Below are 13,013 nucleotides of genomic sequence, written 5' to 3'. Positions count from 1 at the left end.
AATTAGGAGCAGGAGTCATTGCACTGATATTGAAGGATCAAATAGTCAAAAAGCATCAAACAAAGATACAGAGCTGCAGTTTCTGGACAGAATGAGCTACTGCTCTACTTTCGAAGACTGTGAGAGTGGCTGGTCAGAAGTTGCGAGAAAGCAGCGAACGAAGTGTTGAGAAACCAATCAGTTACGTACAATATTCTTTCAGTCAGCATGTGTCTTGTAGAGAAAACAGTAAACACAAGACTTTTGACACCACTCAGCTTTGATGAAATCGAACTGTACGCTGTCAACCCCGTATCACTCTGCTCTGGCTAACAAGAACGTTTGTCTTGCATTTTGAACATGCACAAAAGAGTTTGTTGATCATCGAAAGCTCTTGCGACAAAAACAAACTTAACCCAATCTGATCTGGGACATCTTCAATACAGATTATCCGCTGACTTTGAGCAATCGGTAAAAATGGAAATACAGAAATCAAGCGGAAACCTGAACGAAGGGGACCTGGTTTGTTGACCGATGTCAAAGTACGTGACAAGAAAGGGCATTAAAACTCGATCAAGTTACAGAATCACTTTAGCAATCTGACAGGGCAGTTCGATCAACAAAGATTCCAGCGGAAAAAGAAGGCCAGGAAAGGCCTCTCGTGAAACTCGCTCCAGTACTATCAGCTGATAAGAGTGTTTTCACCAGGGGACACAGGATTGGCCATGTGTGAAGTTGCGCTCGAAGAATATATCAGCCTGAAAACTGAGAGCGGAAACTCTTTTGTAAAGGTTGCTCTATTTTGTCCGTTTTCTGTTGCCATATCAATTGTTCGGCCAGAGAAACAGTCATAGTTATAGATCTGTTTACGAGCACATTAATAGCCATTTAATGATAGGAAAAAGGGCCAGAGAACTCATCTACAGTAGCGGCAAAAAAGTCTCTCTTCATATAATTTAGCAAAATATTGCACAAAAACTAACTGTCTTGAGCAGTAAAAAAACGTATTCTTTTGTCTTGTACTTTAAACATTCTTGAGCAGTAAATTTTCTCTGTGTTTTGTGATGGAAATTGTTCTTCAACAGAAAATATTTTGTTAGTATGTACTGTATTTACGAAATACTTCAGCTGCAATTCAATTGTTCCCAATTAGTAGAAAGAGCAACACACATTCTACCTAAACGCTAAAATACTTTTTGCATAATCAGGTCTTAGTTATAATTTTTTGTCTGCGATTTCTTTTCCTATCAGATAAAAATTGCATACAAAATTTCACGTCTTGTGTGATCTGTAGCAAACCCGTTCCTGTTTGATATTTTAAAACCTAACATTGGCAGAAAAATCTTCAACTGAAATTGTAATGCAGAAATATAGCGTACATACAGTTACTTATGCGAATCGCAAAAGAAAATATTCGGACAGATTTTATTCGGACAGCTAAAACTAACTAGGAGGTGTAAAACTTTCATTTTCGTGGTCACAAACGAATGGGAAAGCAGCCGTAACAGAACAATAGAACAAAATTTTCGATTTTCAGGGCACTAATAATGAACGTCTTTATTCTTTTTTTAAGATTAAATCTGTACTAAATAACAATCGTGCAAAATCAATTAAGTTTTTAATAGAAATTTTGACCTTTTTACTGAAAAATTTTAGGACAAGAAATATTTTAATACTTTCCTTAAAATAGCAACCGAATTCTCAGGTCCCAAGTTTAAAAAATATACTTTAAATTTGGATATGCATAAGCATTGGAGTGAGATCAAACATCTGCAATAGATTTATCCTTAGTCTGGTTAATCAAAACTTGTCTACCAGTTCTAGTGAGATTTAGAAGCTCTGATTGCTTGACAGTAAAAAACACATCGTCTATTGCGTCATTCTTAAAAAAGAATAGTTTAAACAAATCTTGTTTACATCATTTTGTCTCGTATTTGTAATTTTAAGCAGCGCTGTTGATTTCTGCTCGCGTATTGTATTTTCAAAAAATAATTCAAATTTATTACCCACACTTTCAGCGTTCCGCTGTGGTTCCCGATGTGTTCCCCTGACTGTTGCTTTTCTAAAAATTTTCTGCTGTTTTTCTAAAAGTTTTTGCAAAGGTGTTTGGGGCCACGAGATGAAGAAACAAATGGCATGTTTAGAGTAAACCGATACGAGTTGTCTCTTGTCTATTTTTGGTCAGAACACTGCGGAATTCTGTTGTAGTAAATATATGAATGAAATATATGTTGAAATAAGAGATATTCCTAGAATTTTGTTTCATTGGACACGTTCTGAATTGAATTTCAGTTCTCCAAACATTAAGTTTCATGGCAAAAATAACTGAGGTACATTTTTCAGAATTTTCAACTTAGAAACTTCAACTTAGAAATATATGAATTATTATTTTTTTTGTTAGGAAAGAGTTTATTCGGTCACTTTAAGCTTTAATTGCCATTTTGCCAGTAATTTTGCTATCGGCTGTCAACTAATTTTGCGTCTGTCTACTAATCGTGGCAATTATAAGAAGACTTAGTTAACATACTTATCTTAGTGATGAAGTTGTGTAAATAAAACTTAAATTTCTTGGGCAGCTGACATTTTAAACCAAATGAGAGGAATATAAAAATATGTATGACTAAATGACAACGAGATTCATTAAGGGAATAATCTGAAAATTCAGCAATTTAAGTTGAAATTTAATCCTTGTTGCTGCAACCGTTACAGCTTTGTCAGCGTTTAGTTTCTAGTTCTCTTGTGCTTAATTTACCAATTACTCGAATCTATGGTGTAGAAAATTGACCGACTGGGGGTTTAGCCCAAAAAAGTTGTAATTAAAAAAATCAAGACAGCTTCTGAAAGGTCGCCAATTCTGATTGGTAAAAATATCTCTAATCCGCCGAGCCTTTACAAATTGTGTGCGTTTGGGTTGGCCGGACAACCCAATCGCACAGAAATTGTAAATCCTTTAACTAGGAACCTCGACCGTATAGTCGTTTTAGTCAACATTGCCCCCCCCCCCACTAGACTTTTAAAGACTTTTCATAAGTCGAGGTCTAGACCTGGGCCGCATTAATTCTCTATTTTTGGATGGCCGCTAAACCCCCTAACGGACAATTTGGCGGTTGACTGGTTTTATTGACAATTTCATTCTCGTTTCGATACTTTCAAGAACAGCGGCTTGACCGGGTCGTAAAACCCAGATTTCATAAACTCGGTAATCTCAGTGGGAGTTTCTTTTCCCATTGATAGCTTGTACTTGGCGAGAATCTTGACGAATGCCATTTTGACCTCAAAGAGTGCGAGTCGCATTCCGATGCAGTTACGGGGTCCGATGCCAAATGCGTTGAATGCGTAGGGCGACCTGTGCTTGGCCTCTTCTGGTAAGAAGCGACTGGGTCTGAACACCTCCGGGTCGCCCCAGATTTTGGGGTCCATATGGACGACGTTCACAGCTACCTCCACAGACCAGCCTGAAAAAAAAAACAAATTTGCGTGCAACTTTAAGATGTGATTATGAACTAGTTATAGCTACTGTGCGACCGCTCTCTGCTTTTTCCGGATGATCTTTAGTTTTGGAGCAATAGAGTTTTTAAAAAGATGCAAGATTGAAAGAACAACCAAACGTGCAAAAAGTAAAATTAGCATAGCTTAAGCTTTTTAGTTCAAATTAAACTAGATAGGTGACTTAATAATTAAATAATTGTGGTTTCTGCGTAATCGCAGTGGAACAGCATTAGGCCTACAGTAGCCTGTATTCAGCTGCCATTTTTCTTATTATTCCCCACATTTCAGACTGATCTTTTCATGAGCAGCATTGCTCTTTTTTTTGGTGACTACAGCCACTTTTTTTTGCGTCTGAAACTTTCACGTGGTACTATCATTGCAGCCAACATTGGTCAGGCTATGATCAACCTAAAGCTATGGTTAAGTAAGAGCTCATCCTCACACAGACAGCTTCACGGAGGCAGGGGATTGAACTCTCAATCATTGGCGTGTGCACCACACACCTTACCTCTCGGCTATCACGCCTTGGTCAACTTGGTCAATCGCCGCAGTAGTTGCCGATACTTAAACCCTTCCCCCGAAACCCTCCCCCACATTCCCCCTCACAAACACACACACAAAAAACAAGAATGATCGTCTCGCCGACTCCCTTACCTTAGTGGCTATAAAACGGATAATCTGCATCAAGCGTTGATGGTGAACATTTTCATATATTGAGAATAACTGACATGTTCTCAAATTGATAACTTGTAAGGTTCTTATTTACTCGTCTGATTTTTTCAATAATAGTAAACCTAAACCAAAAACTATAAATGATTTTAAAATATCTTGCATGTATGTAACAGTTGATTATATGACATGGAAATGACTGAAAGTGATGAAGATGACCTTTCTTGATTTTGATGCCTGGTCCAATTGTGGTGTCTGCTGCCGCCTGTCTCTGGGTTCGGAACACACTCCTAACTCTCAGAGTCTCCATCAAGATGTTCTCTGGAAACACAACCATAAAGATTCTCCGAAGCTCATTCAGCATTATGACCTAACCTTATGTTAACCCAATGATAGCCTACCTAGCCTCCCGGGTCGAGGTTTTTGGGTAAATTTTTGTAAGAAATGCGGTGATTGCGGTGAATGCGGTGAAATAAAATATTTCACCGCATTTCACCGCATTTCTTACAAAAATTCACCGCATTTCGTACAAAAATTCACCGCATCGACTTTTGTGGCAAATTAATGTAAGAATAGCGGTGAAAGCGGTGAATGCGGTGAAATCGGTGAATGCGGTGAAAAAAAAATAATTCACCACATTTCACCGCATTTCTTACAAAAATTCACCGCATTTCGTGCAAAATTTCACCGCATCGACTTTTGTGGCAAATTAATGTAAGAAATGCGGTGAAAGCGGTGAATGCGGTGAAAGAAATAATTCACCACATTTCACCGCATTTCTTACAAAAATTCACCGCCAAACCTCGACCCGGGCTTTAACATTTGACTTAATCGAGTCTCTTTCTTTGCTATTCAAGATTTATAAGAAGATGCTTACAACTTAATCTATAGAACACTATCTCGACTTTTACAAGGTTGAAGAAAGTAATGATTCGATGCTAGATATTATGAACAAGTTGAATAATAAGTTTTCTTTTGCAACTTAAATAGCAGTATTCTTCTACGATCTCACTTTATGCAGACTTTAACAAGTGACATCGTCCGCTGTCCGTTTTTTATTGTCTGATCATTAACGCGCACTTCAACCAGGTTATAAAAAGCCCCCACCCCCCCCCCCCCCCCCACGAAAAAACCCCACCCAAAATTAGATAGGAAAAAAACCCCACGGAAAAATCCCCAAGGAAAAAACCCCACTTGTCTGTCAAAGAGTTGTAAAATCTCAATCAAATTAAATTAAATAAATTATATTCTGACACAATTACACAGATAAAAAGCAAAAGATTGAAACAGTTTCTCAATAAGCTTTCTTTCGTCATGATTGATGGAGCTCAGGGAATCATTATATTCCTAAGAAATATGCTAGCGGAATTTCAGCTCTTAGATATGGTACAACTCTCCGCTGAATTTAGAACTCTCATTATTTTTTAGTTTTGTAATTTTGTTTTTTTTTTCAAAAAAAAAACAAGCTTATTTGCCCATTTTTAAATCCTATAGCTCTCAATTTTTTGATCACCGAAAATTATGTTCTTCTAGGATATGCGCTCAAAGCCGCGGAATGTGACTAACCAAGTAGCTGCATTTTGTTCACATTTTCGTAGTTAGCATTCTCCCCATTTGGTCCGGCGAGTGAGCAAATTTCCTCGTAAACTTCCTCCTGTAGATGGGGGTACATGGCTAAGTAGTAGCTGGTCCACATCATGAGGTTGGCAGTGGTATCGAATCCAGCCAGTAAGAATATGAGTGCCTGGGCAACTGTGGTTTCAAAGTCCAGTCCCTCTTTGCCCCCCGTCCTCTCGTGCAACTCAAATTTGTCAACCAGAGTGTGGAGAAAGAAAGTACGATCTGCAGCGTCACTGTTGCCTTCTCGCTTTTTCTTAACAAAAAAAATTGAGGAGTACTTTTCCTCCGATGTATTTTTGTAGGGGGCGTAGGATATTAGGCGAAAACTCGATTAGGCGAAAGGAGTTTTTGCAGCCATAAGGAAAAAATTCGTTACTAAGGTTTTGTGGAAATTGGGCGAATTTCAAATAAAACACTTAAAGGAGGTAGTGCAATATCCGATGTTATGGGACCATAACAATTAACTTAAAGAAACTAGTTTTAAAAAAATTAAAAATTGATCTCATTTGAATGTAAAAACGATTCTTAGGGACACTTAGCAACTTTAAAGCATCGAGTTGATTGTGAAGTAGCACTCTTAAGTGTTTTAAATTGCTATTATCGCCTGATTTTTACAAAACTTTAGTTCGGGATTTTCGCCCGAATGGCTACAAAAGTTCGTTCGCTTAATCGAGTTTTCGCCTAATATCCTATCCCAGTCTTATAGTTGTAATATGCAACAAGACGCAGCCGAAACCAACGTCTGTATTAAAACTCTGAGAGTAAAACTCTAATCCGGTTATCTGAGAAGGTCTTGCAGAAGATATAGTTTTCTTGCAAGACTCTTGCAACAGTCTTACAAGATAACCAACCCCAAGGGCGCCCAGCATAAAATATACAACTAGATACACCACTAATAAAGTCTGGTAGCTTTTTAAAAAAACTTCTCTCAGTACTCTAAAGTTTGTATTTTCGTGAACACATAGCGAAGGTCCCAAAAATCACGGAATATAAAATAAAATAAGGATTATGAAAAAAAGAAAAACCAAACCTCAAAAGTTTACCCTAACTTTACCCTAACTTACCTTAATTTTCAGGTAAATTTCAGGTTTAGTTAAGGCAAAGTTAAGGGATTTTTTAAGGTAATTTTAAGGTAATTATTTAAGGTAATTTTAAGGGAAGTTAGCGTAAAATTTAAGGTTTTTTTAAGGTAGTGAGGCTTTAACTTTTCAGGTAAATTTCAGGTAAAGTTAGGGTTAGTTAAGATGAGTTAAGGAAAGGCAAATCTACCTTAACAGTTAAGGTGAGTTAGGATGTTTTTTAAGGTAAAATTACCTTAACTTTATTTAGTGTGTTGTTTAAGAATTTGACGCTAGAAAATTATTTCGGCCAATGATTAGCAATTTTCAGTTTGTAATGTACCAACTGCCTTACTCGATTAAATTATCAGATGGGCCCTTTTCATAATTTTGCAAGTTTTTGAAGGTTCGTTTCAAGCAAGGAAAGAAACGGTGGATATTCTCTTTGAACTTCACTCGAAACCAGCAAGTGGAAATACAACCCTGGAGTATGTATAAAACGCCATCATGATGACTACCTTATCTAAAGTTCCCAAAGATCTCGCAACGGCAATTCAAACGGAAACCTTGAGAAAACTAAGGAAATTTGTTCTACCTTTAATATCTCTAGCATGACTTTGGCTGTGACGTCACCGGCTTCCATGTTGAAACCCATAGTTGGGTCGAACAGTCGCCAGATTCTTGTCAGTCCTGGGATGACAAAGAGGAGAATTCTGAATGGGTTTTTGAACAGTTGTTCATTCTTCACTGTCTGGTTGATGCAGGCTCTCGCTATCTCGTTGTCTTCTGCCTAAAAAACCGTATATTATAGTCGTATAGTATATGAATGGGGGGGGGGGGGGGTTCCAACAGTTTTCTAATTCAAAAATCGGATCACCCCCCAGCTTAGTGGGCATAAATTTTTTATGACCCCCAGGCGCACGTGCTATTTTCTTACATAGTAACGTGCTATATAACAAAATATAATTTGTAACTGGGGGTCATAAAAACATTGGGGGGGGGGGGGGGGGGGGGGTTGGGGGCAAAACAGAATAGATCCCAAAAATCGACCCGCAAATAAAATCCAGGGAATGCGCTGCAATTGATGTTATTTTAAATTTATATAATAAGCAAGCGCCCTGTAACATTTTGTGTGATTAAAACGAATCACAACGTCTAATATTCTAATATTGCGTAATAATAGTTTATTATTTATCCTTAATTGTTTCACCATTATCTCATTTTACCCCAATTTTAATTCTATATATAATTGGTACATTTAACAAACAGAATTAGGGATAATTAGAGTTTGGGTACTGTTTTTTTTGGTATTGAGACACACAATACGGGATATACAGTAGTTTGAAGAAGAATTTTTGGGTTGAAACTTTTGCGGTGTTAAATGCTATCTATCACGGTAAAATAATACGGTGTTCAAATGAGTAAGGTTAAATGAATCGTAGCAAAAAGAGGTAGAACCTTCTAAATTACGTATCAAATTAGGTAATTACTTTATCAAGGAATGTGTAGCAATCGGAGGAACGCGAGAAATTTGATATGCAACAGATTCCACATATATTTAATTCAAAAAATGATATCTAATCTGTTTTGAATCCCCCTCAGCTTAGTGGGCATAAAGCTTTTACCCCCCCCCCCCCCCCCCCTCCGAGCCCCCCAGGCCCACGTGATATTTTTTACATGGTAACGTGTTATATAACAACTTATAAATTGTAACTGGAGGCATAAAAACACTTGGGGGAGGGAGACCGGGGGGGGGGGGGGGGGGCAGAATGCAAAATCAAATTAAAAATAAAATTAAATAAAATCCATTAAAGGTGTGAAATTATCAATTTACAGATTGTCGCTTATCGTCGCGCGGGATAGAAAATTTTGGAAAATTGCTGCTACTGAAATTTTCAATCACTGAAATAACGTTAGTTTGATTTGATCAGCAACATAAAAAGAGAACCCCAGTGACCATAAACAACCCATCGATAAGGGTTTCAGTTACAGACCTCACTATCTGCACTTATTCCGAACACAATATTGCAAATAATATCCATCGTGCAAGCCCGAAATGTCGGTTTCAGTTCGAACTCATGGTCGTCCCTATTCGCCAAAACTCGGTCAAATTTGGCACAAAGATGGGTGCCAATTTCATTTATAAACGGCGCCATTTTCTTTATTTTCATCCCTGTAAAAGTTGGCGAGAGAATATTGCGCACTTTTTTCCACTCATTATCCCGGAGGCCGGCGACATTTTTTTCGGAAGTATTTTGGGTCGAAAGTGTCGAGTTGCAAGCGGTTAGGAAAGACATCGAACTTCTTGATAAAAACTTCCGATATGAGGGCGGGGTCTGCTATCACTAACGTCGGCAAGCTACCCGTGAACATTCTGAAACACAAAATTTTTATAAAAGTTTTGTAGACAAAAAATCTTTTGAAGAATATTCGGAACGCTTTTCGGATTTGAGTATATTTTCGTTTTTGACTCAAGTAAGCGTTAGAAATTCACGAAATCTTGAGGAGTCGCACGGAATAAGAAACTGCTTCTTTTCCCCTGTTTGATGTTTTTCTAGACACATTTACTATACACATTGAGTTGTTTGTACTGCCTCTTTTAAAGCTATATAGACCGTTAAAAATGTAAAGACGCGCATAAGTTTGTTCACACATTTTAAGAAAACAATTTTTTTCCCACAAAATAATAGTTCCATATAATTGTTCTTTGATCTTACCCATAGTATCCCTTCGCTCCATATTTCTTTTGAAAGACGACGTTCATTTCGTAAAAGTCTTTGAAGCTAACCATGTCCAACATATTGCCAAAGAACGGCACTGGTTTTGGTCCATCTACCCCCTGTCTCTTCCACACCCCGTAAGTGACGTCATAATGTACTTTGAAACAGACACAAGCACCCAATAACCCCCCACACACCCACCCCCACCGAGGGATAGAGTATAGGGCTGTTGATATTGTTGTAAAAATTGAAGATGTTTCGATAACTTTGATTTGAGTTTTTATGATAGAAGGCAGTTCGATATCGAGCAAATTAGGTAACAGGTTAGAAGGCAGTTCGATATCGAGCAAATTAGGTAACATTGTTAATGTAAGCTGCAAGGAAAGATGATAACTGAATGAAGAAATAACTTTTCTGAATCATAAGAGCAATTTTTCGACAAATTTATAAACAAATTTATCAAATTTGAAAGAAAAACGGCAATGGTTTTGTCCAATTAGAACTGAGAGTTATCAACTGAAGTTAAAAATGTTAACAATAGATTTAACAAACTTTACCAAATCAAATGCTGATATGTTTCAAAAAGCATGAAATAAACTTTAAATAAGAATAAAAATTTAAAAAAGCAAGAAGTTCAGTTTAGATTTAATAAAAGAAACAAAACCTTTTTTACTGTAAAATAAAACTGTTCACAGGTTATTTTGACAGACAGTGAGAGATTTGAAGTAAAAAAAAAACAAACAGACGTGAAAGATCGATAAACAACAAATAGCACCCTTTAACAATGACCGACTAGGTCATATAGATCGTATGCGAAATCTAAATCTTATTGTATTTAGATTTAAGTTCACTTATTTATCATACCTTTGTGTTATTTAACTAAATGCTGTTTAAACATGTACTCTTATAGAGCAGGTTAATCTATGAAGAAATACTGTTAAGTAAATTCGGTTGTACTTTTTCACGAGAAATTGTTATAGACAAACATCGCATATATAGAGCAGAAAGCGGGAAAAAAGCAAAATGAAAACGTTCTATTGGTAAAAGAAAAAAATGCAGTACATCTTTTTTTAGTTTCATCTTTATAACGCTTTTAATCTGCTTTTTTCCCTGTTTTCTGCTTTATATAAGCGATGTTTAAATCTAAAGCAAATCCTCACGAAATGTTAGCAGACAATTTCTGGGGAACCAAAAACGAAAAACTGCAGAAGGAAAAAATATTCCTTTTTTAATGTTCAAACATGTAAATTACTCAGAATATAACCGTAAGGTTAGATATCTACATGCTTTAAAATATTAAAATAAATGGCTGTTCGTTCTCATAGGTAAAAATAGGATTTGAAGGCTCCTACTTGTCTATTAACAGGTACATTTTTGTGCTGGTCGAGCAAACATTCTATTAAAACATTTTTAAAGCAAGTTTTTTAAAGCAATATTTCAAACAACATAATGTACGAATTATTGTTCCTGATAATGCAGAAAATAAAACAATTTTGTTTTCTGACTCCTCAACATTAAACTCATATAGATATTTTTTGTGAATTGGGGGTCAGCTATTCCAACACCAATAAAACGGGGAAGGAACTTTATACCGACAAATATTTTTTGCGGAGAGATATCAAAGCGCTCAAAAAATGAATCAATTGTTGAAAAGCCATTTTCGAACTTAAGGTTTCTTAATGAAAAACTAAGGCCAAAGTTCACAAGCTTTTTTTAATAATTGACATTTTAACGCACAGCATGTACATTGTATGAGAGTTTTATGTACATCCCTAATAAAAATTTTTTGAGTAAGTTTGATTTTATTTCTAAGTGAATGTGAAACCCTACTTACCCAAAAGCAGACTCAGTAGCGTTTTGTTAACAGACTGAATTAAACGAAATTTAAGAACAGAGAATAATTTAAAAAATCGGAAGAAAAATTTGAATATTTTCACCGAACTCAAAAAAATCAATCAAGGTGTTCGTTACAGAAAAAAAATAGATCCGTATATCTTTTCTGAAATCGTTCAAGGTTTTGAAAAAATACGTTGCAACACAAGCATAAAAAATTCCACACAAAAGCGCAAGAAAAATTTGATAGGAAAAATCATCCGTCCATTTTTTGAGAATCACATTAATCAATCAAAATGTTTTCTCCTCAAAAAAAAAAAACAAAAAGTTAACGTTCTCTTCTTGTTTGCAGCCTCGCCTTATCCGGCATTTTCTCTTATAGATTTCAAAATTACGTATATATATATATATATATATATATATATATATAAAACAAAAAACAGGAAAAATTAGAAAACAAAAAATATCAAATTAAAAGTTATATTTAAACACAAAATATTAACATGCAATACCTGGGGAAACAAAAAAAAAGCTGCAGATATTTTGGCAATCAACGATGTACATTGTCTGAGATTTTAATCAGCATTTATTAAAACAGTTTTTAAAACAAAATTAGCATAATGGCAAAGGGAACATGAAACCCTCCTTACTCAGAAAACGAGCTCATGTTGTTACCAGACTGAACTGAATAAATTTTAGAAACAGAGAAATACAAAAATGACATCAAAAACTGAAACTTTTGCTCAAACCCAGAACAAGTTAATAGATTATGATTGTGGACAAACGGAACTTTCCAAGGACTTGACATAGCATTGTTGAGATACAAAATTACATTTATTTCTACAAAAAAGCACAAAAAAATAAAATTGTTAACAAAAGATAATAATTTTTTCGAGAACTACAAAAATCAATCAAAAAGATTCTTTCTCTTACAATGCACCTACAGGTAATATCATTAGGTGGAAACGTTTACGATTGTGAAAATGAGACACATACAAAGTACATGAAATATTTGTGTCAATTTCAATTATTTTTAATTACAACATGAACTCAAATTATTTTTTTTAATGTTTGTTTTCGACCCTGTTTTTGAAAAAAAATAATTTTATAAATTTGCTACAGAAACCGATGAAATCATAATTATCGGTAAGCAATTTCTTGTGCCAAATTTAAATTGAGAGAATCTCAGACATACTTGTTTTTCACACAGTTTGCTTTCCTGTTTTTTTCAAACAAAAACATTAAATTGTTTTTTTTGCAAATTCACCGACAATGTGGAGCCTTTCTTCGCCTAATTTGAATCTACTTACAAAATTGTGCATGTAAAGCCCACACTTTATAGTATAATCCACAAGCAAAAAAGGGGCTCTAATTCGGCCGGATTTTAGGGGGCAGTACAAGGTGGTGTACACAACAAGAAATTTTTTGTATCAGGCCCATTTCAAAATACTTGTCGTAAAGAATAAAGTGGCCCTCAATGATGAAATAAGATAGTAAATAAAGGGATCTTTTACGTTTGTGCCCCCCCCCCAGCTTGGTGGGTGCATATTATTTGCACCCGCCAGACGCACGTGCCATATTTTATCATAATGATTTACTATGTAATGGCACGTGCTCTGTAACTGGGGGAGCATAACGTACTGGA

At 35.9% G+C, this 13,013-nt stretch overlaps 1 protein-coding gene across 2 annotated transcripts in view; it reads right to left on the bottom strand.

The window, feature by feature from the left end:
- Positions 1-3,001: 3,001 nt before the first annotated feature.
- Positions 3,002-13,013, bottom strand: part of LOC142344401 (cytochrome P450 3A6-like) — a 39,614-nt gene continuing 29,602 nt past the window's right edge. Inside the window, exons 3-6 of one of the 2 annotated variants that reach the window (XM_075396012.1) lie at positions 7,411-7,605; positions 5,704-6,010; positions 4,357-4,458; positions 3,002-3,434 (exon numbers count right to left, since the gene is read on the bottom strand). In XM_075396012.1, the coding sequence (XP_075252127.1) occupies positions 3,109-3,434; positions 4,357-4,458; positions 5,704-6,010; positions 7,411-7,605 (930 nt within the window). In that variant the 3' untranslated portion in view covers positions 3,002-3,108. The remainder of the gene's footprint in view (positions 3,435-4,356; positions 4,459-5,703; positions 6,011-7,410; positions 7,606-13,013) is intronic. The other variant, XM_075396013.1, reaches the window with a different exon arrangement.

The sequence above is a fragment of the Convolutriloba macropyga genome, chromosome 8 (genome assembly GCF_964194025.1).
Source record: "Convolutriloba macropyga chromosome 8, txConMacr16.3, whole genome shotgun sequence".
Taxonomy (NCBI): Eukaryota; Metazoa; Xenacoelomorpha; order Acoela; family Convolutidae; genus Convolutriloba; species Convolutriloba macropyga.
Note: the sequence above shows the minus strand (reverse complement) of the source record. Positions and strands in the feature narration are given on the sequence as shown.